This window comes from Mycosarcoma maydis, chromosome 15, assembly GCF_000328475.2.
Source record: "Mycosarcoma maydis chromosome 15, whole genome shotgun sequence".
Lineage (NCBI taxonomy): Eukaryota > Fungi > Basidiomycota > Ustilaginomycetes > Ustilaginales > Mycosarcoma > Mycosarcoma maydis.
The window spans coordinates 422193-448117 of NC_026492.1; the positions used below are offsets into that span (position 1 = coordinate 422193).

At 55.6% G+C, this 25925-nt stretch overlaps 7 protein-coding genes across 7 annotated transcripts; 5 read left to right on the forward strand and 2 right to left on the reverse strand.

Moving 5' to 3' along the window:
- Nucleotides 1-387: 387 nt before the first annotated feature.
- On the reverse strand, nucleotides 388-1413 carry UMAG_10708 (acetolactate synthase regulatory subunit; the record flags this gene model as incomplete). Its single annotated transcript, XM_011393049.1, has 1 exon — nucleotides 388-1413. One exon carries the CDS (start codon nucleotides 1411-1413, stop codon nucleotides 388-390), a length of 1026 nt encoding a protein of 341 aa, XP_011391351.1.
- A 1192-nt stretch (nucleotides 1414-2605) lies between these two features.
- On the forward strand, nucleotides 2606-7609 carry UMAG_05022 (uncharacterized protein; the record flags this gene model as incomplete). Its single annotated transcript, XM_011393011.1, has 1 exon — nucleotides 2606-7609. The coding sequence occupies one exon, from the start codon at nucleotides 2606-2608 to the stop codon at nucleotides 7607-7609; it is 5004 nt and encodes a 1667-aa protein (XP_011391313.1).
- Nucleotides 7610-13292: 5683 nt separating this feature from the next.
- On the forward strand, nucleotides 13293-14897 carry UMAG_05023 (putative monosaccharide transporter; the record flags this gene model as incomplete). The annotated part of the gene is made up of 1 exon (XM_011393012.1): nucleotides 13293-14897. The coding sequence occupies one exon, from the start codon at nucleotides 13293-13295 to the stop codon at nucleotides 14895-14897; it is 1605 nt and encodes a 534-aa protein (XP_011391314.1).
- Nucleotides 14898-15898: 1001 nt separating this feature from the next.
- UMAG_10709 (uncharacterized protein) lies at nucleotides 15899-19594 on the reverse strand (the record flags this gene model as incomplete). The annotated part of the gene is made up of 2 exons (XM_011393050.1): nucleotides 15899-17093; nucleotides 17193-19594. The coding sequence occupies 2 exons, from the start codon at nucleotides 19592-19594 to the stop codon at nucleotides 15899-15901; spliced, it is 3597 nt and encodes a 1198-aa protein (XP_011391352.1).
- A 508-nt stretch (nucleotides 19595-20102) lies between these two features.
- On the forward strand, nucleotides 20103-21878 carry UMAG_05025 (uncharacterized protein; the record flags this gene model as incomplete). Its single annotated transcript, XM_011393013.1, has 1 exon — nucleotides 20103-21878. One exon carries the CDS (start codon nucleotides 20103-20105, stop codon nucleotides 21876-21878), a length of 1776 nt encoding a protein of 591 aa, XP_011391315.1.
- Nucleotides 21879-22386: 508 nt separating this feature from the next.
- UMAG_05026 (uncharacterized protein) lies at nucleotides 22387-24516 on the forward strand (the record flags this gene model as incomplete). Its single annotated transcript, XM_011393014.1, has 1 exon — nucleotides 22387-24516. One exon carries the CDS (start codon nucleotides 22387-22389, stop codon nucleotides 24514-24516), a length of 2130 nt encoding a protein of 709 aa, XP_011391316.1.
- A 790-nt stretch (nucleotides 24517-25306) lies between these two features.
- UMAG_05027 (uncharacterized protein) lies at nucleotides 25307-25837 on the forward strand (the record flags this gene model as incomplete). Its single annotated transcript, XM_011393015.1, has 1 exon — nucleotides 25307-25837. One exon carries the CDS (start codon nucleotides 25307-25309, stop codon nucleotides 25835-25837), a length of 531 nt encoding a protein of 176 aa, XP_011391317.1.
- Between the last annotated feature and the right edge of the window lie 88 nt (nucleotides 25838-25925).

Genomic DNA, 25925 nt, shown 5'->3' on the forward strand with positions numbered 1-25925 from the left:
CCCCGTATCCATTCGAACCTCGCTCGACACCGTCCGCCTGTTGCTTCCACGTCGTTGTCTTTTGTTGTTGAAACCGATCCTGTATTCTAGTCTCTCTGCCACACGTACTCGTCGCCTGATTAGCGCGCATGTCTCTCGCTCGGGTTCTGTACGGTGCATATCACAATAACGTTAGTAAAAGTAATGCTCAGCTTAATCACGCTTGCAGACCGAGTGGTGGGAGTACGTGTCTGGACCAGTGAATGGGTTTGTGTGAGGCGGGAAGGCACGTTGATCGGGCAGTGGTGAGCGGTGAGAGTCAGAGTTGTGTTGTTGAGATGGGTGAGATTTCAGGGAGAGGGGGGTTGACATGTGTAGGTGTGAGTTGGGAGAGGAATGTGCTGCTGTTTAACCAGGGGGGAGGGCGCCGGCGTCGACAACATCTACCTGGTCTTCTGTGAGATCGTCGGCGCCAGCGTAGCTGCTGGGGATGGGGCTCCTGGGGAGGACCATGGTGCCGGACCTAGCGCATTCCAAGATACCAAACGGACGAACGAGCTTCAGGAAGGCGTCGCAACGACTGCTCTTTCCACTCAACTCGACAATGACACTGGTGGCAGAGACGTCGACGACACGACCGCGGAATTGTTCGGCGAGCGCAATGACGGAGCGCATATTGTCCGACTTGACGCGAAGTGCCTCGGTAGGCGTGAGCGGCGTCATGGGTTGCGATGCAGAGGTCGAGCTGGATTTCGAAGCCGAGTCAGTTTCGCGTTCAGCGACGACCTCCGGTGTCGAAGCGGGCGAGCTAGCAGACGCCTGTTGGGACTCCTCGAAATACTCGGGTCCCAGAATCGACACCTTGACAAGCATCAGTTCGCGTTCGATGACCTTTGTGTTTGTGTAATCCAAGACCGCCCAGACGGGCACCAGATCTTCCAACTGTCTTCGTGCCTGTTCGATCACACCATCCTGCCCACGCAGGACGATGCACATTCGCGAAAGATCGCGAATCTCGGTACCGCACACCACGAGCGAGTCGATATTGAATCCACGTGCAGCGAGCGTACCGGCAACGCGCGAAAGCACACCCGGCTCATTCTGCACGAGACAGTTGAGCGTGTGTCGCTTGAAGGGCGCCTTGGACGGAGGCGGCGTGTTGTACAGGATGTTGGACACCGCAGAAGGTGCGTCGAGCGACGGCGGCTCGAGTGAAGGCAGCGGTGGCAGCTTTCGAAGCTTGTGTGCGAGCTTGTAGTCGAGCGCAGAGGTCGAGTCGGATTCCACCGGCTTGGAAGGGTTCTGACGCTTCTCGGTCGAATTGGGCTGCCTTGTGACCACGGACGAGACCAGGGAGCGAGCAAGCAGCGGCGAGCGCGACGCTGACGCTGGCGCCGTAGCTCGCAGAAGCGAGCTTGCACCTCTTGTGATCATCTTTGTACGACAATCCTCTGCAGGCAAAGGTGTTGAGTGGGAGGGGAAACAGAACAAACGTGCAAACTTGCCATTGAAAGCAGTTTTGTGAACAGCAACAGCAGCCTCGACTCTCCGCACCGCACAGCTCACGACTGGACAAGGGCAGTTGTGAGTTATCCTTCTTGATTGGTCGATATACACTCTAATTCTCCTCTTGGCTTGGCTGCTGTGGAATTGCATGACTCGTGACTCGAGGCCAAACAAAAGAGTCGCAATCAGAGTGCTTTTCTTCCAATGGTGTGTCTCGCACTAGCCTTTTGCCGTGCGAGTAGACAATTTCAGGTGCTTTTTTTGCGCCTCTTTCTGGGCTCTATTTGAGAAAGTTCATAAATAACTTGGCGATGTAACTTGGAACAGTAATCGTGAATGTTCACGATTCTGCGCAGACACTGGGGGGGTATCTATTACGAATGCTTATTAATCACATTTGCGAAGGTCTCATCAACAGTCTGGCAGCTACTCTGTGGTTGTACGGTACAGTAATCCACCACATGAGACATAGACGATGTCTCGCCATCACCCACTACCCACTGCCATCTCGCCCTTTGACACTGTGGCTATGCGTCTGGTGGTGCGTGGTGCATGGTGCGTTATGTCTCATCTCGTGCCTCACGCCTGGCCCGAGCCGGTGTTAGACCACTTGCGGTAATATTCAAAAGATGGATTTCACGAATCGTGAATCGTGAATAGGCGGCGGCATCGACGCTCCTCTGGCTCGATGCAATTTTTAGAAACTCAAGCTTGAGTCACGAGGGCTATCAATCGTGAAGCGTGAATTGACACGAGCCGCCTCGCTCGTACACGGCCGTCCGTGCACGCACCGCGGTGGCCCAAATCGTGAATCACGAATCACGAATGTCACACCCTGACTCACCCACAGACCCTGTCTCAACCATCACCACCTACCTGTCTACCAGGCCCTCCCCTTCACAAACCTTCCTCGCTCAACAAGCAAGCTGCCCACACTCATTCCAGCATGGCTACATCCTGAACAGCCCTCTTCCTCCCACCGCTCATCCATCCTACCGTCCCCTCTCAACGTGCCTAAGAAGCCAGCCACGGTGATGGATCGCAACCACAAACGCTGTCGCTTATAAACCAAGCGACCAGAGCTCCAACCTACACGGGGCTTGCCCCCTTTTCTGGCAGCATGTCGGACCGCCCATCATCGATCACGCAGCCAGCACCTTCAGAGAATGACGGCAGTGCCGTCGTCTTTGCGTCGCCCTCCTCGATGGACACTAACTTTCCACAACTAGACGGTCCAGCACGCCCTTACCAAGCAATGCTGCCTTTGCACACATCGCCTCCAAAAAGTCCACCTGCCGCCGCACCATCGGTGTCCACCACTCCCATGAGCGCTCCCACCCCTCTTCATGCGCCCTTCGGCCCTACACCCTCCTCGGCCACCTCAAGCGCCGCAGTCTCTCGTGTCAGCAGCACCCGCTCCAATGCACCTCCATCCTCCTCCGCCTCTACCACTCGCATTCGCAAAGGTCTCCTCTCCAGAGCCGGGAGCGAAGCCGAAGACAGATATTCACGCGCTGCATCCGCTTCCCACACCCAGCTCACCACCGACGATGACGACGACGAATACATGATCAGCGACTCAGGACCCATGCCGCGCCGCTTTGCCTCTCAGAACCGCGCTCCATCCGGTCCTTACAGCAGCTCTCGCCAATCATCCAACTCATCACTGCCTCACACTACTCCGGCTAACCGATACAATGCCGCTTCCTATCCGCTCAATGCTTCCTCCGTCAGCATCGCTTCAGGCAATCGCAGCGGCAGTGGCGAGGCAAGCGAAGGTGCAGCTTCGGGTGTCGGCAGCGTCAGCCTCGGTCGTGCCATGTCTGTCAGCTCTGTTAGCTCGGTCAACAGCACCAGCAGTCTCGAAGCTGTGCCCTTTCGCGAGGCTCCTCTCGGCAACGTCAGGCTAGGCTTTGGTGGTTCAGCTCTGCGCGTTTCTGGACGCAACGCCCGCACCAATCCCTACAGCTCGCTCGCTATCACCACACAACCACCAGCTGCAGGTCAAGCTGCCCCCTTGCAAGCCGCTGACCACCACCTCCCTACCACCACATCAGTTTCCGACAGCCACAGCACAAACAACGACGCAGCATGCCCTCCTTTCCTCTTCGCCGCTCCCACTGCAGCATCGTCCGGCCAGAGCACCACGTTCCGCTCGCCCCTACCGGCATCCGACAGGCACAAGGGTGTACCCAAGCCCGCAACCGATGCCTGGATGTATCGCGTCGGCCCCGGTATGCGCACCAACAGGCCACCACGTCCGTCTTCCACAGCATCACCCGAGCTACCCGAGTCGCCACTGGATGAGGGCCAGTCTCCTTCATCACCTGCGAAACGCTCCCGCGAGGCTCTCCGTCAAAAGTTCGCCAAGGGCGCAGGTAGGCTGGGCATCAAAACCAACATTGTCACCTCATACGCTCCATCTGCTTCCGAGCAATACACGGTTTACAACCCAGTCGACAGCTCCGAAGACGAGATCGGTCTTGTGCCACCATCCCGAACTCCACTGCCTCGCAGCTCGAGCTACTTTTCCGCAGCGCCCCACAGCGCCAATACTGCAGCCGGCTCTCCACTACAATCATATCCCCTCCTCACGCCCGTTCCAGCCGACTTTCGCACAAGTTCCATCACCAATGCGCCGCTATTTGTGCCCAAATTCGCCGAAGACTTGCCGTCTGTAAGGCCCACTCCGGAATCCTCAGCCACGCCCAGCTCAGCGGCCAATGGAATGGTGCACGACCCGCGTCTGGCCACAAGCGCCGATGCCAGCCTCGCTCCTTTCTTGCCGCCTCTCAGCTACGGCGCCCAAGTTGGCAGCATCTCCTCCGACCTCTCGCCTTACCTCGCCGGCGGTGCCGCACTACCGGCGACAAGCAACAGCCAACATCGACACAGATTATCTGCAACACAGAAGCCCGTCCTCATGCGAAATCAGAGCAGCAACGACGCCTTGGACCGGCTTGCCTCACCTGGTCTGTTCATCCGCGATCCAAGCGCCGCTACAGCACCCTCCGCCGAACCAGCGCTCTACACGAGCTCGACTTCCGCCGCTTCGACGCAGCGCTCGCCTCAGGTTGAGCTTGCTCTGAAGCCAGTCACTAGCGTGCAGGCATCGCCACATCCTACACCTGCACAAGTAGTTCAAATGGAGGCGCAAGCGGGTATCGCCTCGCTTCCGGACTCGCCCAGCGAGCCCTCGCCTGTACCTGCGAGTTACTCACCCGCCATCGCAGATGCAGCCATCGCTAATGCGCCAGTCAAGGCCAAGCTCCGACGTCCAAGTAGCGGTACGGGCAGCGAAGCCTCGCTCTCCTTGGGTCCAGCCACGACCGGCTCCTCGCGTCGTCCCGAATCTTTGCAGCGCCAGCGAATGTGGTCCAATCCAAAAAGGCCTGCAATCCTGCGCACTCAGACCAGCGAGAGCACGATCAGTAAAGCTCGACGTAGTCATAGCGCGGATCGCAGAGCGTACTCTCCCAGTAGGCAAAGCCCGACTGAGGCTGTCTTGCACGACACGCAGTTTGACAGGCCAGGTACACATTCCAAAAACAGCTCGAGCAGCACTGCTACTGGCGGCGACCTTGGTGCACGCGTATCAGCTCATGTTGCTGTGATTCCGGAAGATGACGATGGCGTCAGTGGCAGTGTTGGTGCGCCATTTCATCCCGTTGTGATCGTCCAAGATGATTCTTCTCGAAACTCTCTGCGACTCGCCTCTGGTATCGAGGCGGATCACGGCAGGGCGCTCTCGCCGACGATCACGATGCGTCCGATGCCCGGACCACGCTCTGCCTCGCCTGCCTCGCAGTACGCAACCTCGCAGTACGCACGGTCTCCCGAAACAATTCGCATCGGTCCTTCGCGTATCACCGACTCGCTCTATGGCCGAAGTCCCGCGTCCATCTCGAACCTGCAAAGTCCGCTTCTGCAGCCGTCGCCTACTCCAGCCGCACCGGAACGCGCCACCACCCCCTCTTTACGAGCCTCTTCCGCACGTGGTCCGCACGATTTTCACTTTGGCGAGACGCTCGGCGAAGGATCCTACTCGACCGTTTTGGAGGCGTGGGATCTTGTCTGCGGCCCTTCCGCCAAGGAGCCCGGTGTGATCGATCCCAACGCTACCTCGGCCGCCGCGGCCATGGTCGGTTCCGAGTCGTCACGAAAACGACGTCGACGAATCGACTTGACCGGTCGCAAAGCCTACGCGATCAAAGTGCTCGACAAGGTGCACATTCTCAAACAGGGCAAGCAAAAGTATGTTTCCATTGAAAAGGAAGCGCTGAGCCGTATGATCCGTCATCCTGGTGTAGTGACGCTGTTTTGGACGTTTCAAGATCGGGAGAGCCTCTACTTTGTCTTGGAGTTGGCCAACAACGGCGAGTTGTTGAACTTTATTCGCAAGCATGGAAGCTTTGATCGAGAATCGGCTCGGTTTTACGCTGCTCAGTTGGCCGATACGATCGACGCCATGCATACAGCGGGGGTGGTGCATCGCGATGTGAAGCCGGAAAATATCTTGCTTGACGCCAAGTATCGGATCAAGATTACTGACTTTGGCAGTGCCAAGATCGTTCACCCTGTGGGCGAAGCTGAGGCGACACCTGCAGCTTCGGCTGAAAAGGAAACTACTTCTGCAGCTCAGCCGTCTCGTGCGGCGAGTTTCGTCGGAACTGCAGAATACGTCTCGCCCGAGTTATTGGTGGAGAAAGCGCAACCGGCGGGCAAACCAGCCGATTGGTGGGCTTTTGGCTGTGTGCTATTCCAGATGCTCGCAGGTCGACCACCTTTCAAGGGAGTGAATGAGTATCAGACGCTGCAAAAGGTCAAGAACCGGGAATTCTCCTTCCCGCACGGGTTTCCGGAAGATGCACAGGACTTGATCAACAAGGTTTTGGTGCTAGATCCTGCGCGACGACCAAGTGCGCGCGAGATCAAGGCTCATCGATTCTTCGAGGCGATCGCATGGGACGAGCTGTGGGAGATGGATGTACCGCAGATCAAGACAGGGCTGGTGCAACCTACGCCGACGCACCAGCAGCAGAGGGGAGAGGAGACGAGCGATTTCAGCTTCGACGAAGGGTTCGGTAGCTCGGATGAAAGTCAAGCGTACAACGGGGACACGCAGAGCATCGATCGGGAGGGCGAGGAGAGCGAGTTGAGTGTGGACAGGCTACCTGATGCGAGGCGTGAGCATGATGCGGACGACTCGGATCTGTCGGATGACAGCTCGAATCGCGCAGAGCCGCACTTGCCCAAACGGCAGAGCGGCTTGCAGAGGTTGGCGGACGGATTCCAAAGTCGATTCATGTCGAGTGTTGGTGCTTCGGCGAGTCCGCAAGCAAACGGTGGAGCTCCTAGACGAAGATTTTCAAACATGTCGATCGAGGCTCCGGCTCCCGCTCCCGTTGCGAGTGGCGCGACCTTGGAAAGCATTGGTGTGGAAGGATCGAGCTCCGGCGCGACTCGACCCATGCGCCCATTTTCACGATCCACGCAGACCATGTCCACCCACACGCACACGCACACGCACACGCACAGCTCAAGCCCAAACTCGACCACGCGAGCTCAGCAAGCTTGCGTTTCCAGCGCTGCTGCCACCTCGGCAGGCGGCGGCGGCGGAGGGCTGCAGCAGAGCTGGGCAGCTTTGCTGCTGCCCAAGGAAATGATGCTGTACAGCCTACCTGTGGCACAGAAAAAGACGGGTACGGGAAAGATGTTTACCAAACGCCGACAGTTGGTGCTCACTGACTTTCCTCGCTTGCTGTGCGTCAAGGAGACGGCTACAGCACTCAAAGTGAAAAGCGAGGTGATTCTGGCAATCCCGAGGTCGAATGCGACGATGGGTGGCGACGCAACCGGCGACTTGGTGGAGAACTCGTCAGGCAGACAAGCTTTCAAGGTGGCGTCGGACGGCGAGCAAGTGGGCGAAGCGCAAGGTACCAGCCAGGTGCGTTCGACGAGAGAGCAGGTGATCCCGAATCTGTTGACCGCGTTGGAGTACAGAGGCGGCAGAAGCTTCACGGTGCGTACTGCGAATGCGAGGGTGTTCCTTTACGAGACACTGGCAGGCGATGCGGGCGCGCTCGTCAAGTGTATACAGGATGCGAGGCGCACGGCCAATTGACCAAAGCTGGTAGGCTCTGCAGAGCGCGGGGCGACAAGTTGCCATCCTAGTCACTTGGACTCTTTTACAAGATGTGTGCTGGCAGATTGCAAGAACGATACGCGTGAGTGCAACTCACAGACTGTGCAGTCAAGCGCGGTAAGCGACAAGAAGACGGTTTGGGCTCGCATTCACGATTCGTCATTGATGCTGAGGCGCAAAAGTATGTTCTAGCAAGCGCAAGCGGATGTGCTGTGACCTCTGTTTTGCTCCGCTGGTCCGCTGGTCCGCCGCTCCGCGTGCGCGCGGAGACGCGAGAAGCGCTAACTTAGCGAAAGCTGGTTTGGCGCTGACAAGTAAGGTTTTGGGCATGTTTATTCAGATGTGCGCGCATATTGGTGATTTGTCGAGCATCGCTACGAGCGCAAGTTAGGCGACCAAGCCGGGACGGTTGGCATGAAGCTGGCGTGCGTACAGGTCGCTTGGCGATGCGAAAAGTCAAGGCACAATGCTCAAATAGGACACAAGATGCGGTCCAGAGGCGATCGATATTGCGCTATCAACCGCATCCGAATGTATGTCCGTGTGCGCGATAAGGCGAGATCAGATCGGATCGGATCTCTAAGAATCGTGACTGTGCGTTTGCTTTCGCAGCGGGTGTTGTCGAAGCATGTGTCTGTGCGGGGCAACGCGGCAGCACGACAGCGGGGAAAGCAACGCAACAGAAGTCCGTTGTGGGCGCAGCAACGCACAGACCCACCTTGAACGCATAAATCCACTCCGCGATGCGGGGACGAGATACAGCAACAAAGACCAAACCACATTCACGATTCACGATTCTTGATTTGTGATTCTTGATTCAACGACAACCGGCACATGTTCGGACGAACCCTGGTATAACTCAGCACGCATGAAATTGTCACATAGGCCCACGCTTGTCTGCGCTTGTCAGAGCGCGTGCACCAGCCGGAGCCGACCGTGGCACCGACGCTTGCCACTGTATGTTGCTTTCAAGACAGTGTCATCAGCTGTTGAACAGCAACAGAGTGCGCACCAACGCCACCAACCCGACAACACGCAACTTTAGACGCTTCATGTACAGACGCTACGACGCTTCTTGTTGCGGCCGAGACAGCATTCCACGATTGCTTGCCGATGGTCAGTGTTTGTTGCGCATACCATCACGGGACGGGACATACGTCTGTGATGCTCGCCCAATCATTTTGTTGCGCATAGTATGATTAACCCATGAGTTCCCTCAAAAGCTGCACAAAATAGTCAAAGTATTATAAATCAATCGTGAATAGAAAAGATAGAAGTTGTTTTGTTTTGTTTTGTTTTTTCTGATCAGAAACGAGCAGATACACCCAGGTCTCATTCCCCCCACTGATTTAACCCTGACCTGCACGCGGCTCGAGAGTTCAGCCGAAAATTTGCCTTTTGCATGCAAATTCTCCTTCTCCTCCCTTGGCACCCCATCCGTTCCGCTCAGGTAAGCGGTACAACCACACCCACACCCACTCGCCCACTCGTCTGCATAGTGAAAAATCCACATCAGCGCAGCTTCGCGGGTAGCGAGAGTTCATGTGATTCCGATGTAGCAAGCTGGACGTCTTGATAGTCAACGTGTACGAGACGCTGGCATAAGGACAACGTACACGAAACGCGAGATTTGGACATACTGTACTCGTAGCTTAACTGTACTTCCAAGGTGCAAGGGATTAGCCGAGGCTCGCGAGCACTAAAGGACGTGCCACGCGAACTGCGCTTGCTGTCACTGTATCGAAATGAAGAACAATCACGAATCATTTTTGGCTCTGTGTTTCGCCCACGAAATTCGGCGCAAACGCTCTCTTCTGCAACAGCGTTTCCCCCAAACTGTCTGGCTTGAATTCGAGCGCGCGAGCGTACGCAAGACGCAACGCCGTGCAAAGACAATAACACGACGACTCAAGAACATAGTCGAGCCGAGCCAATCAAGAGCTACCCTATTTTCTCCGACGAAAAGCAAAATGTTCGATCGACGCCGCTCAGCCGCCACACGCGCGACTCGTGCGTGCAGAGAAGCACGATGCACAACGCGGAGATTATTCGTTGAAACTTCGCTCAATTTTCGCTCTTCCCCGAGACATTTCACCTGCACAGGCACTAGAACAGTCACGGATCGTTGACAGACTTACCGGTGGAAGACACTTCCAGACTCCGATTCACCGGGCCATTTGTTTTCCCAATTTAGACGGAACATGGCGTGGCTTGTGCCGAGTTTGACCGCAGTATGCCCGTCCGATAGTCCGTCCGCGATGAAAGTCAATCGCAGGTCTGTAGGACTGGCACAGAATTACAGAACCAGATTGCCACGATGTCCCCGCAAATATGAATCAAACCTTCCCCATAGTATCGTAACAAATGACTGGGGTACCGACATGAATGGATGGCACAGCGGAGCAGGATGTTCGAGACCATCGTGCCCCAGACGTGGATAGCTGACCAAGAAATTCATCCGCTCGCTATCGTGCTCGATCGAGGAGCATGTATGACCGGCAACTTTGAGACGTCCCGTACCTGCAGCTCGATCTGAACCCATACCGTTTTTGTCGGCCCTCTTCAACCCTTAACTCCGGCCATTCTATGGAACGAGTAGGTTGCGCTTTTGACGGTTCTAGCATAGCTACCAACCAATGAGAGCCATGTGTGCTCCAAACGATCCACGCGATCAACCCCGAGGCTGACTCTCGCGTGCCTGAGATCTGGACCCGCACTCCGCGCTGCCCGAGTCTGCATCGTGCAGTACGAGTGCCAGACAAACGCAAATGGAGACGCTCCAAACACAGACGCTGAAACGGGTGGTAAGCACAAAAAGAAAAGATCAAAAGAACAAGTCTCCGACCACTCACGACTGTGTGTGCAGAAACCAACCAAAATGTTCCGCAGAACAGCATGCATGGGTTGACCAATGCTTCGCTCTGATGTGCTTGCATGCCAGAGACAGTCGTCGTTGCCAAGCGCATAGTGGTTGGTTCGATTTCGAATCACGAATACGCCAGTGGATCGTCGCAGCCCATACGGCCCAGCACTTGTTCGTGTGCACTGCGCTCTTGTTTCGTGTCGCATCTTTCTGTGCAGGCCAAGATTCTTGGTCGATTCTACAGCGGTGCTGATAGAGAGACAGAGGAGCTTGGCATCTCGTACGCGACAACGTATCATCGTGGATCAAGGGTTAGTCTCACCCAGCTCCATTCAACACGATTTCTGACCTTGTTCAATTTGCTCCAGCCGGTTTGGCGAATCTGACGGGTCCACATGGTTGACATTTCCCAGTTCGAAATTTTTGCACGCATTTTTCCCGTTTTCTAGTGCTTGCGCGAACAGTAGCTCGAAGTTCGAACGCCGCCTGCCTGTTGCGGCGGCTCGAATATGCACGCATCGAGACTCGCCGACCGACGTTGTTCCAAGCGAGATGTGAACCGAACCTGGGTTCGAAGCTGTTCACCTTTGTTCTCAAATTATTTGATTTTGTATTGATGTGGAAAGTCGTGGGTCGGCCAAGGTCACACGCTCTTTTGCGCTGTTGTTCCGCCTAAGCGAGGCTCGCATTTGGAGTTCCCCCTTGCCCCCTTGCCCCCGCGCCATGAGTCGCTCGCGTTGCGCGTTGCTTGGTGCAAGCGCGCATCAGACTGCTGGCGGAAGCCGAATGCGTGACTCTGCTCGTGTTGGATGGACAGTTATGTTGAACCTGGCGTGCGTCGTGGGCTTGGGTTCGTAGACGCGACACGGCGAATGCCCCATTTCGTGATTGACTCAAGACTGGCTGGCACACAGAAACAAACAGTGGCGGCTCGGTTCTGGTGCTGCCAGTCTGCTGCTTGCGCTGCCGTTGTTACCGCCAACCCACACAGGAGACTTCATTGTGAACTGCAAATTTCGCACAGAGAACCGTCGAGAAAGCGAGCGACGACGAGTCTGGGAACCATCATACAACATTTGCCTGGCCGCGATACGATGGATTGCTATTACACTGCCTGCAGTCAGGGCCCCCAAAGAAGAACTAGGCCAGGGCGAGAACGCCAACCAAATCAGGAGCATGGACCATATTGACGTCCCAGCACGCCGTACCTGGTGAAATGGCGATCATCTCTTGACAATGGCGCAGTGTATGTGGGACCCGACCAGCAGGGGACAGGGGATTGTTTGATGCGCAGGGCCCCGCGTCTTTCAATACGAATCGTGAATACGAAGCTGAGCGATACAGTCACGAGTCACAGAGTTGTGCATTGGCGTCGACCCCCACATTGACTCACGACTGCAAGTGCACTCGTTGTCGTCCAGCAGCGGGAAGCAAGCACGAATCGTCGGATTCATGGGCCGAAACCCGTCTGTTGGCGCAACCTGGCGCGACCAGTAATTCGCTTCCACTTTGTCGTCATACCCATCAATTAATTCTTCGGCTGCATCCGAGGCGAAGCCATTTTCGACGACGGTCAAAGTCTGCGATCAGGCCAGTCACCATTCGTGATTGTATGCGGAGTCGACAATCGTGAATCCCCCGAAAAACATGGCGGGCGTCGCAAAAAGCTGTGACCTATTCGTGTCGTGACGGATGGACCAATTACCAAGCACGGGTCAGCCGAAACATCCAGTCTGACGGAACGAGGCCAAGCATGTCTGGACCTCTCACTTGGTCAGACTGTACTTGCCAACTGACCAAGAGGAATGGGAAAAGTCAAATGAACAAACCATCTACTTCATGTGAACAACCTGGGTCTGCTCACCGAAAACAATGCGTTGAGTGGGACGACACGGCAGTAGCCCCACCTTTACCTCTACTGGCACAAGGGCGGAGGTGGGCTGCGCAGAAAAGCGTTGGCGGAGAAACACTGTGTTACTGCATCACCTGCAGATTCTCAACTGTGCAATTTTGGGTTTTCGCTTCTCGTTCGCCTCTGCTGCGCCTCACCGACGGGAATACAGTATATTTTCTTTTAATTTTTTTTAGAGATTCCTGTTGGCACTCGAATAGGCTGCCCCGCTGTTGATCGCTCAACCCTGCATTTTCAACGACCCACGTAGGTAAGCAGGCTGACTGATATTCGAGCCAGCTGTTTTTTTTATAGCAATTTTTTCAACGCCTACCAATCATTCACGATTGTTGTGTGTGTTTTCGCTTGATCCCGATGTTCCTGGTTGTTTCGCTTCTCCAGATTCGGTGTTGCGCCGTTGTGTGTGTTGAGTTTGGGGTCCCCATGTGTGTCGAGTGAATGTCTGGCCACTCGAGACCAAATTCATTTTTTTTGTCTCTCTTCTTGTGCCTGTCGCGACCTGCTTTGTAGCATGGCCTGGCTTAGACTGGTTCGCTGACTGATTGACTAGCATAGCAAAACCCACTCGCTGCTGCGATGCCCTCCTCTGCTATGCCTAAACCCCTAGCTCATCCACGCACTCACTCGCAGAGCAATACCCACCATTCCCGATTCTCTTGCGCTTTCGCTGTCGCTTTGGCCTTAACGTTTGCATCTCCGTCCCTCGCCTCGCCACGCCTCCGACGTCTACATAAAGGACCCCATCCTTGACCCTCATCGACAACAAGTTCCCCTCATCCGTTCATCAGGCCTATCCTTCCCTCTTCAAGGCTTCCCTCCATTCCCTAATTTCTTTTCTTCTCCCTTTCACTTCATACACCCGCGCCGCGCTCTCTCTCTCTTTCAAGATGGCTGGAGGTGCTGTTGCCGATGTCGGCTACACCTCGACTGGCCCTGTGGCCCGCCCCGTCAACGTGAGGCAGTCGCTTCCTGCTATCCTGGTCGCTGCTGCTTCCGCTTTCGGCGGTGTTCTTTTCGGTTATGACACTGGTACAATTTCGGGTCTTCTCGTCATGAAGAACTTCAAGGAGACTTTTGGTCAGCTTTTGCCCGACGGAAAGGTTGACCTCACCACCAACGACACTTCGCTTGTTGTCTCGATTCTTTCGGCTGGTACCTTCGTCGGTGCCCTTGCCGGTGCTCCTCTATCTGACATCCTCGGTCGTCGATGGGGTATGCAGGTCGCTCTTTTCGTCTTCACCATCGGTGTCGTCATGCAGATGGCCACCACTAACCTAGACGTTTTCATCGGTGGCCGTGTCGTTGCCGGTCTCGGTGTCGGTATCCTCTCCACTATTGTACCCATGTACCAGTCCGAGACTGCTCCCCGCTGGATCCGTGGTGCGGTTGTTTCCGGCTACCAGTGGGCCATCACCATCGGTCTCCTCTGCGCCTCGCTTGCCACCTACGGTACCAAGAACCACGATAACTCTGGCGCGTGGCGTATTCCCGTCGGTATTCAGCTCGCCTTCGCCATCATTCTTTGCATCTTCTTCACGATTCTCCCCGAATCGCCCCGTTGGCTCGTCAAGAAGGGTAACCACGAACGTGCCTCCAAGTCGCTTGCCCGCCTCAACTCGACTGACGTTGACGACCCCATTGTCCGCTCCGAGCTCTCGGTCATCCAGACCAACCTCGACATTGAGCTGACCCACTCGACCGGCTCTTACCTCGACTGCTTCAAGACCAACGATCGAAAGTACTTGCTCCGATCCCTCACCGGTATCTTTATCCAGGCCTTCCAGCAGCTCACCGGTATCAACTTCATCTTCTACTTTGGCACCAAGTTCTTCGAGACCGCTCTCCCCGGCTCTGACCCCTTCATCTTCTCGGTCATCTCCAACGTTGTCAATGTCGTTTCCACCATCCCAGGCATGTACATGATGGAGCGTCTCGGTCGTCGTAAGCTCCTCATCTGGGGTGCCGTCTGGATGTGTCTCTGCGAGCTCATTGTTGCCGTTGTCGGTACCGCTGTCCCCAAGGAGAACACTTCGGGTGGTAAGACCGCCGTCGCTTTCGTCTGCATCTACATTGCCGGTTTCGCCTCCACCTGGGGTCCTGCTGCCTGGGTCGTTTGCGGTGAGATTTTCCCTCTCGCCATCCGCGCCAAGGCTCTCTCGCTCTGCACTGCCTCCAACTGGCTCTGGAACTTTGGTATCGGCTACGCCACCCCTTACCTCGTCGACTCTGGTCGCGGCAAGGCTGGTCTCGGTGCCAAAGTGTTCTTCATCTGGACCGGTACCTGCGCCTGCTGTGCCGTCTTTGCCTACTTCCTTATCTACGAGACCCGTCTGCTCTCGCTCGAGGAGGTCGACGAGATGTACGCTCAGACCAACCCCATCAAGTCGACCGCTGCCAACGCCGAGATCCGCGCTCGTCGCTCCGACCTCGAGGGTGCCGTTGCCCCCGTCAAGGAAGACGAGCTGGCCACCCACGACGAGAAAAAGTACTAAGCAGCTCTGCCGTATGGCAATGCTTTCTACCTCTTACTATTGCTCAGCGCTCTGGACATTTGGCTGATCAGGTGACCGTCCCGAGTCGTTGCAGAGCTTTTCTTCCTTCATGACACCCTATTTTTTTTTGGCACGGATTCATGAACTAACTGTATTACTTCATGTCAGCAAAACGCTTTTCTGCTCACGCAGCACGCTTCTCATTGTCCACCATAGCAATTGCATACCCCATATCTCGGTAAATTTTTTCCTCAGTGTGTGTGTGTCATGTCCATCGCCGTATCGAAGGTGTTGCCCTGAGCAAGTTAGTAGTGACGTATCTTTGCGCGTCTGGACTCGTCCGACTGTGACTCGTGACTGTTGCGTCTGGTGATAGGGCGAGAGCGTCTGGGAGAGCGGAGCTCGCCTCCCAATTTCCTTTAACGTCATATAAATTCGTGTTTTTTCATGTATCTACATGCTTTTCTTCTCCTCCATGATCTTTCTCATCGTCGCCAGGCTGGCCATCATCTAGCGCTCGAAACTTCCGTCGCTGTACTCGCTCCCTTGTTGTCGCTCGCCCGTGCGCTCATGCAGCCGCCCTTTTCCGGCGGGCAGGGAGCCTCAGCCGCAATCAAAGCATCTAGCATCCAACCAGCGAGTGACGCTTAGCCGGGATGGCTAGACTTTGGGCAAAGGCCTGATTTCGAGGCATTTCGTTAGGCATTTGTAGCGGCTCGGACGATACCTGGGTTGGGAACGGACTTGATTACAGCAATTGTCAAGCAACGCGCACGACGTGTGGCTGCAAAGTATAATCTTGAGCTTGATTTTGAGACGGATGCAGTTTGGCTCAGGTATCGAGGTTGGCGTCATCGAAGCGCAATTTGGCCTCTCGTAGTTGCGGAGGAGAGGAAATCGTGAATAATCGACGCTGAGCAAATACAGTATGTCACCAAGCCGGGGCGGCGGGGTGGATAAAAACACGGGAATATGGATCATGCCATTGGAATCAAGACGAATCACGGCTGCGACCACTGAACGCGCCATACCCCCCACCAGTTGCCTCTCTCCCAGCCGCCGGCCTCACGCACGACGTGGATGCGTTGCGCGACGCCAGCCGAACTACGGTGTACAGCAGGCATCGTAGCGGCTGCATCGGCAACCAACGCCTCCAACTCGCCCGACCGGAACATGTGGTAGTATCGATTGTACACGGGCCTTGCACCGTCCGTGTCTACTTGTCCCACTTTGCGCGCTGGTCGCGTTTCGTCCGCCTCGGTCTGGACGGTGAGCGACGACAGCGCCGTTTCGACCTCGCGCGTCGTTGCTTGCATATCCCTGGATGCTGCCACATCCAACTTGTTGCTACCCTTGCAGGCTTTCGGCGGCTTGGCTTTCTTGGACGCCGCCGTAGTTAGCACCCACGGAACAAGCACGTCTTGGACATCGGTCACTTGGGCGTCAGCCTCAGCTTGACCGACGGTGTGTAAGCCGCTGTAGGAAACCAGACGGTCTTTGCTCTTGACGTGGTTGGGATCGTGGATCTCACGCTCGTGTTTGAGCGACTCGGGGTGCGTAGCCTGAAAGTGTCGCTTGCCTTCGTCCTTCTGCTCGAGCGCCCAGACAAAGATCATGAACCTACCACGACCGGATCCGCCTTGCAGACGAGCGTCAGCCGTACCAACACCACCGTCACTGGCCGCGCTCAGCGATCCACCTTGTACAGGCGCTACAATGCGGATCAGCTCCTGCACAGACGCACGTCGGCGTTGCCACGTCGAAAAATGGTGGATCGTCGCAATGCTGATCGCATAATCGAACACCCCTGTACGCAGTGATGACTCGATCGCGTCTCCCACAGCCACTTCGTGATATCTCTGGTCGGCCGCTAATGCTGGTTTGTTAGCTCCCTCCATCATACCGAAATTGTTCCTTGCTAGCCCGATCAGGTTCGACGAGCGATCAACACCAATGGTTACCAAGCTCTCCTGACCAAGACGCCTCGTCAACGATTCTTGGTCTGACTCTGACTCTGGTGTTGGCGTTGTGGTACGTGGCAGTCCAAGAGTCGATCGAATGCCAAGGTATTTGCCGTTTCCGCACCCGAGATCCGCACCCAGGCTGCCGGCTGGAATCGTGCTCAGAAACGCAGGTATCAAAGGCCACGGCTTGTATCGGGTGTTGGAAAAGTGAGGTGCGATCGTCTCATAGATGCTATTCAACAACAAGCGCAGGTCAACGAGCAGAGTGCAAATGTCAGTCTAGGTTCGCGTCGCATGCAATGCTGCGCGGGCAGGATGGCTACGCACTTACGCATGAACGTTTTGCTGCTCGTACGAGAGTGCGTCAAAAGCAGCATCGCTTGCTGCTGGCTTCTTGAGACGCAGCTCAAGCTGTTGCTCAGCCCACCCCAATAGGCCGACGACCACATCCTCGAGCGAATCGAGATCACGCAGCTCGGCCACCATAGACTGCGCTTCCGACGAAGAGCTTTCAAGACGCGCCTGTTTGCTCGCTGTCTTGCCTGACGCATCCGACTCGGCAACCGCAGAGAGCAACCAGCCAACCTCGGACGTTGGTTTCGACGGTGAGATCGAGGCATCAAAATTCACCGTTGCGCCATTGTCTGCCAGAGCACGGAAAACAAGTTGCAAGCTAAGGCTTCGCTGTGCCTCGTCAACAGCTCCGTGGAGTGGAGTCCGAAATGCAATTGTGACGGCGATCTTACCCGAGTCCTCGCTAGAAGCCGACGCGAGAACGTCGTCAAGCGACAGATCGTCTGCCTGGCCTTGACCACCATCCACAGTCCCTGCTTCGCTCTCGCTCGAAGAGATGGCCGAGTGCATGATCTCAGTGACCTTGACTTCATCGCGCAGTACTTCGATAGCCGCCAAGAGTCTTGCCAAGGTTGAAGCGCCAACTTGAGGCGAACTGCTCTCATCCATCGCATCCGCGGGAGGCGCAGGATTGCTCAGCAGCGGGAGGCAATCGATGACGAGTCCTTGCAATTCCGTGCTGCGAACACTTTCAACCGTCTGCGCCAATGTGAAGGTACACTTTGATGATTTGCGTGCATCCTCGGATGCTTGTCGCGGACGACGAGACCAAGACGTGGCAAGGACATCTTCGAACCAGGTGGCGCCTCCGGAAGCCGGAACCGGTGCACCAGGATTGTTGTTGTGTGGTGTGAGCTGCTGGAGGTTGCAAATGCAGGCGAGCTTGGCAGCTGTTGGTCTTGTGACAACAACGGGTGGTGACAATTGAACAACAAAGTGCAAAGGCACAAGCTTTTCTCTGTCTGTCTCAGATGGAATAGAGCCGAGAGCTTGGGCTTGGTCCATGGTGGACGACGAAGCCAAGAGATCCTGTGCCGACAGAGACAAAGGAAAGGAGGGAGTGACTGTAGAGATGCCGGTCTGATCAGCGACGGGCAGGTCCAAGGCCTGAACGCCGATCGACAGAGTGTAATTCTGCTTCAAAGTCGGGTCATGCGCATAGATCGAGTGAAGGAATGGTTTCGTCTCATGCAATTTGTGAAGTCCATGGCCACGATCCAGCAAAGCCGCGGCAGAACTGGACGAAGAGGCTTCAGCTTCAGAGATGCGTGCGACTGCTGAACAAAGCCCTTGCATTGCAGCGAACAAATCGCTTGTCCTCGATCCTTCCGTAGCAGCTTGACTCGCTCTGGCTTCGAGATCATCTAGGACAAGTAGCTCGTTGAGGTTAGTGGTCCACTTGGCCAGGGTTTGAGCGACTACCGTCCTGTCTTGTTGCAAAGAGCTTGACGACACAGGCCCGAAAAGCTTTTCAGCGATGAGCTCAACATCGCGCTCGAGCACGGCACCGAGACGAGGGTCACGAGTTTGCTGCGAATCGACCGAGTCTGTTGCGTATGATAGCTTCAGCTTGGTCTTTGGACGGAAGCCTTCAACAGTACCCGTCTTGACAATGTGCAGCTCGATATCGATGACTAGAATCTTGGCTCCAAGCGTGAGTGTATGGGTAAGAACACTGCCCGAGGCTGTATCTGATGGCACTTCGGTTGCTTCTGACGAAGGCTCGGAAAAGGTTTCGAGGCCCAGGGCTTTGGCTGTCGTCTCAAGAGTCTCGCAAAGGGCATCGAGCGTTTCGAGTGCTAAGCTCCAGCTGGAAGTGGGATGATCGCTGGAGCCACGGCGAAACGCACCGACTTGCAGCTGTTGCGGAAACGACACCAACGGCATTGGATGGATCGCTGTGTTCCCTCGGTCGACATCGGCCGACTTGATCGGGGCAATCGAATGCGCAAGCGCCGCGGTGTGCGTTGATGTTTCCGTGAGCAGCGAGATGTACCGGCGTATCTGATTAGCCGTGTTGGCATGATTTGATTGCTGCGGTGAGGACGGCGGTAATTGGAGAGCAGGCGTCGTGGCCGCAAATTGCGAAACCGAGTGACGGATCTGAGCGATCAGCTGACGATACTGATGACGTGAAAGTCGTCCATCCGCACTTGGGACCGAGTAGAGTGATTGAAGTGAAGAGTTGAGAGGGTGTAGCTCAGCCGAAGCCTCGGTCTGCAGCTGCAGACTACCTTTGGCCTGATGCAGCGGATCAAAGAGCGCACTTGTCTGTGCTTCAGCACCTGGTGTCGAGGCGACCAGAACCGTCGCGGTCAATGCTTCAGCTGCACCATCGCCCGTGACAGGCAGGCTATCAATGGTCGTATCAGTAGCCATGATCGGTGCTGTAGAGTGTTACGCTACTCGCTATGACAAGATCGGGGCGAAAGAGATGCCAGGCTACCAAGGAGAGGATAGAGGAGGCAATCGTGAATCTTCTCGTGTGCGCTGCTGGACACTCAAAAAGGCTTTGATTATTGGGTCGGTTTGGTTTCCGATTTCCGGATTTATTGGGCGTGGTGTCTCGCGTCCGTGCATGCACACTGGCTGAATCGCCTGTATGAGAACAACACTCACACACAGCCTCACCATCGACCTCTCCATCTCGTACATGCTTCTCGCCAAACACACGTCGGCGCAACTCGTTTCTTTTGCTAGAATCATCTCGAAGGATTAAAAGCTTTTGCGGATATAGCTCGAGGAGACGAGTTTTCCGCGGCCGCGCGCCACGAAGGCGAGGATTGCTTAGATAACGAAAGCATTCACGATTGTTGTCTTTGTCTAGTCGACCCTCATCTGTTCGAACAGAGCGTTTACATTCGACTCAAAGTAAGCGAGGGCGACTATGCCTCTGACAGCAGAATACAAGGCCAAATGGCCAGTGTTTGCGCTGGCATGGTCAAATCATCCGTCCACGTCGAGCTCCTCATCGTCGTTCCATCCTCGCAATCCATCCGGTTCAGCACGGTACATCCCTTCCTCTCCATCTCCTCTGGGACGTCAGGACAGCCTTGGCGGTCCTCCGCCTTCCACCACTCCTGGACCACCAGACAGCGCAAGGATAGCCGTCGGATCGTTCGTGGAACAATACACCAATCGTATCCAGATTCTGGGCTTTGATCAACGCGACTCGACTTCGCTCACGCTCCTAGCAGACGCTTCCCATCCATATCCACCAACGAAGCTCGGATTTCAACCGTCGACGCTCTTTGATGCTTCTTCCAGCGAGCGGCGTGAGGCATCACTGGAAAGAGAAAGAAACCCGGGCGAGCGTGGTTATGCTTCTCCGACAACGAAATTGGCAAAGCGAGGCAGCTGGGGCGCTAAAGCACGGCCCTCTCTGTCAGGCGAAGGCGTAGAATCGCCAGACTACTACCCAGATAGAGAGCTGCTCGCAAGCACGGCTGATTGCCTGCGTATCTGGGAGATCTATCGAAACGAGTACTCAGATCCATACCAGTCTAGCTACGTAGGCGGCAATGGAGGCGGTGGAGTACAGCAGGGCGAGGGCTCGCAACTGCCGTTTGCGTTACGCGAAAAGAGCGTCCTGGCACATTCGAAAAACACAAAGAGCCCACCAGCACCACTGACATCCTTCTCATGGAACACGCCATCACCGAATCTGATCGTGACTTCGAGTATCGACACTACATGTACCATCTGGGATCTTCCAACGCGCACAGCCTTGACACAACTCATCGCACACGATCGTGAAGTGTACGACGTCGACTGGTGTCCCGGATCCGCTGACGTCTTTGCCAGTGTCGGGGCGGATGGCAGTGTTCGCGTGTTTGATCTGCGCAGCTTGGAACACTCTACCATCATTTATGAGACAGGCACGGCGCCTGGCGCTACCGAGTCGCGTCCAGGGACAAGCATGTCAATGTCATCAAGGGCCACATCCACTCGAAGCGTACCCGCTGCTCCGCTGCTGCGGATCGCCTTCAATCCGTGGGATGCCAACTACTTGGCCACGTTCCACCTGGAATCCGACTCTGTACAGATCCTCGACGTCCGTGCACCTGGTTCTCCCATCCTGGAGCTTCGAGGTCATTCGGCTGCAGTCAACGCGATTGCATGGGGCCCGCCCTCTGTTGGTGCCGGAGTGCTAGGTCCAAGCAAAGGTATGGTCTGCTCGGCTGCGGACGATGCGCAAGTCTTGGTCTACGATCTCGCCTCGACGACGTTGCGAACCGCCTCGGCACAGGGCAGAAGGAGCCGAAACGGCCACGCTCCATCACCAGCGCCCGGCTCTCTCGGGTACTCGCATTCAACCTCTTCGTTTGGCGGCACATCCAGCCCTGCGCCGACATCGAGCATCGCTGGCAGCATCGGCATCGGCGCCGAGATCCCTTTCCTTGCCTACACAACGCCCAATCAGGACATGGTCAACAACGTCTCGTGGCTGCGTGCAGGGGGTGGGGGCCTTCCGCCAGGTGTCGGTGGCTTCGGCGGAGGTGGAGGTGGAGGATCGAGCTCACACAAGAGTGTTGTGCAGGAATGGAACGAGTTTACTGCGGGGAGCACCGGTGGAGGCAGCTCTTCATCTGGGTTCGCTCCGCATGATTCGGACTGGATCGCTCTGGCAGCGGGCAACTCGGTGCGCGCTCTCAAAGTATGATGCTTTCCAATGGCAATCACTCACCGAGATTGATACTGTAGCGGCCAAGGACTTGACCAACATACCTGATACCCGACCCTTCCTCGCGTAGTGAGCATGCATGGTGGAGGGTGTACGATACACGACTCACGACTGTGTGATTCCAAAAGGGCAGTGGAAAGTGTCTATCGGCGATCGATTTGGATCGGGTGATGGAATTTGAAAGGGCATCCACGATTTGTGCAAGAAGAAATTCAGAGGCGATTCGTGGTTGAGTCGTGAGTAATTTAGCAGAGAAATACAGCACAGTCAGAGTACAGTATACAGAACAGTCGTGAGTTAGTCTCGAGTGAGTTTCGAGTTTGGTTGTTTAGCTGTGCTGCTGCTGCATGATATTCGAGGCGATCTGCGAGACAGACGACTTGTCAAACACTACTCACAACTTATGATTCTTGATTGACAATTGACGATTGCGGCTCAACCTTTTTCTTCTGGTCGCATCGCTCACATCTATCAACAGCTAGACATCATGAAGCGCCAAGCAGAAAAGCAAATTCGTAGAGAGGATGGCGACGATGCATCCGACGAAGAGTCGCCGTCACAGCACTCGATGCCTGCCACTCCAGCCACAGGCAGAGTCATCCGCGGTTTGCCCAAGCGTCGAGGCACACCGGGTACACCCGGTTCAGCAGCAGCAGCCGCCGCCACATCAGCCGCTCCAATCACCTTCGGCGCTGCAGCATCGTCCTCGCCGGCATCATCTTTCGGTGCACCAGCGGGCTCCAACCCTTTCGCCAGTTTAGGTGGCACCGTTGGTTTGGGTAGCTCCAATTCCGCCGCAACGCCGGCCGCCACCACAACGAATCCAACGTTCAGCTTTGGTACCTCTGCTGCCGCACCCACATCCAGCTCTGCTTCTCAACCACCGACGAAAGCAAATCCATTTGGCAGCTTCACTGGCTTAACTGCTGCCAAGCCCGCTGCTGCTGCAGAGAACGCTCCTTCGTCAGCTCCGCCCCCTTCGTTCTCGTTTGGAGCATCCGCCACAGCTGCATCACCATCTAGCTCGAATGGCTCCATGCCTCCATCTCAGACGTCGAGCATGGCTTCGGGTATCCTTGGAGGCGTGTCCTCTGCCCCTGCTGCAGCATCTCCTTCGTCGACTTCAGCTGCCAATGGCCAAAGCACGTCGTCGAGAGAAAAGGACCAGCTTCGTTCGCTTCGCGGTCTCAACATTTCCTTCCAGTCCACGCTAACGCAGAAGGTCAAAGAGCAGCTCGATGCGGATCCATTTGCCGACCTCACAGCTCTGATCGAGTCGTTCCGAGAGCAGTATCGCAAGCATCGCAACAGTATTGAGAGCAACAGCTCGTCTGCTGCTACTGCTGCTGCTGCTGCGACCACAAGCACTACAAGCACGATCAGCAGCAACGCGACTTCATTCGAGCCAGCTACCAATGCCATATCTACGACGTCTTTCAGCGCTCCACCTTCCGCTGCTGCTGCTGCTGCTGCCGCCTCCACATCCACCTCGTCGGCTCTCCCGAGCTTCAGCTTCGGCAAACCCGCATCGAAAGCTGCTTTCGTGTCTTCGAGCACAGAGGCTCCCAGCGCACCTTCCTTTTCCTTCGCATCCAGCACGAGCGCTGCCAAACCAGCCAGCTCTGCTTTCTCCTTCTCGCCTCTTCCCACTTCGAGCTCGGCACCATCCAGTACAACGCCCGCTTCCTCGTCTTTCTCCTCCGGGTCGTTTAACTTTAATAACAAGTCGATTGCTGCAGATGCAAAGGCTCATGAGGACAATGACAAAGATCAAGCAGGACACGAACACGACGATGAGCAACAAGACGCTCAGCATGACGACGGACAAAATGAGGACGACGAAGAAGATGACGACGACAACGATGACGACGACGACGACGATGAGGATGACGAGGAGGAGGATGACGAAATCGAGCAAGAGGATGAAGAAGACAACGATAATGATGACGACGACATAGTGGTGACCGGCTCAAAGTCAGTTTCTGATTCGACGTCTAGTGTCAAGCCACCTTCGTTCTCGCTTCCAGCAGGCGGTTTCTCCTTCGGTGGAAAGCGTGTGGACAGCAGTGTTTCAGAAGAAGACGATAAGAAAGCAGAGGCAACGCGCAACATGAAAGGAGCTCCTCAGCTCAAGCTTCCCAGCACTGGTTTCACATTCGGCGGCAAGCCTGTCAACAGTGGCAACCAACCTGCGGCCCAACCTGCGACACCTTCCACACCGTCGTTCGGCAACAGTGCTTCAGCTTCCACGTCTTCCACGTCTTCCACGCCCAAGGCTGCTTTCACAGCGCCAACTTTCTCGTTCGGCAGTGGCATCTCTACCACATCCACAGACAGTAGCCAACCCGCTTTTGGCGGCTTTGGCTTGTCCGCAACCAAGGCCACGTCTTCCACACCATCATTCTCGTTCGGCAGCTCGGCGATCAACAAACCCTCCCCGTCCGGCGCTTCTCCCACGTTTTCCTTCGGCGCATCTTCCACTCCTGCCAGTGGCGCTTCGAACTTTGCCAATCTGTCGGCCAGCACAGCTGCCAACCCAGGCGCGTTCACCTTTGGCTCCGGAACCATCAAGTTCGGCGATGCGCATAGCACCGAGAAGAAGGACGAACAAAATTGAGTCTACAGTACGCCTTTGAAAAAATTTAGAGGTTGCTTTATCTCATTCGAGCCTCGTGTGATCTTGAGATGTGGGAATACGTGTGCGTTTCGTTGAGTGCGGTACGACCTCTTGCGGGCGTAAAGGGAGCTTCTTGAGATGGATGGTGACTCAGGGCTCGGTACCATTCTCCTTTCTGATGGCTAACTTGTTCAAGTTGGCGCGATTTCACGTCTTGGAGCGAACTTTGCATCAAGCGATTCATCTGGCGTGCATCCGCTTGTGCAGTGTCGATCGTAACAAATCCGAACATATTAGCAGTAAGTACACCGAGCCTCGTCAAAATGGTCGATTCGGCATCCCACCTGTGAAGCTCACACGACCTTCACAGGAAGAGATTTGCGGGATGAAAAAAGTGTATTACTTCCCACGACACGCGTCGAATCACGAGAGGGAGATGGGGATGAATGATGCTTGTCGACCATCGCATGGCTCATTTGCAGGTGAAGCTTTGATGTTTTGCCCGTGCACGCTGAACAGCGTTCTGGAAGATGGCGATGTGTACCGACACTCACGGATGCGTACTTGATACAGTCGGCACACATGTAGCCGAGATACGCGTTACAGAGCGGGTAGCGAAACTAAGTTGAAGCAGCAAGTGTCTTGATTTGACAAGAGTCACATGCGTATGGCGTCGGTCAGCTTGGGACGAAAGTAGACAGCGACAGCATATGCGTATAAGTAAGGCCATAGGCAAACGCACCGAGTGTTTCGCAAGCACGATTTGTCCATGCTACTCAGGTTGATGAACATGTCTGGAGCCATGAAGAAGTTTATCTTGGTTTCGGTTTCGCTCTCGCTCTACCTCTTTCTGAGCGTTGTCTCGGTGACGGCCAACGAAAGGCCCAGCAATGGCGGTGCAAACTACGCCACGCTCAGCTGTCGCGAAACGCGCAGTCGTACCTGCTGGGGTAACGGTCACGGTGTCAACTGTGGCCCGATCCCAGCAGCCAACTACGCGGGTGAATCAGTAGATCCTAACGGCTACCTCGCTGGAGCCTACGGATCCATCACGAGCGATGCCCTCCCCGGCGGCTGTCCGCACGTTGCCGAAGGCGCCAAATTCACCGTCTTCGCCTCTCGTTCGTACGATAACTGGCACACGCAACAAAACATCAAGCTGTATGTCGAGGTGGTCAACACCAACGGTTGGCTCACGCTCAACACCAAGCTCGACAAAGGAGGTGGCTGCAATCTGCCCGTGACGCATAACGTCGGCGACGATCATTACGGTGCCCAAGAGTGGGAGGCTAAGGGTGACTATGAGCACCATTGTTGGTGAGAAACCAGCTGCATCTGCACGACTGCCGATGCAACACGCACCCCAACACATCCACCATCCACCAAGACACACGCGACAGTCACACAGT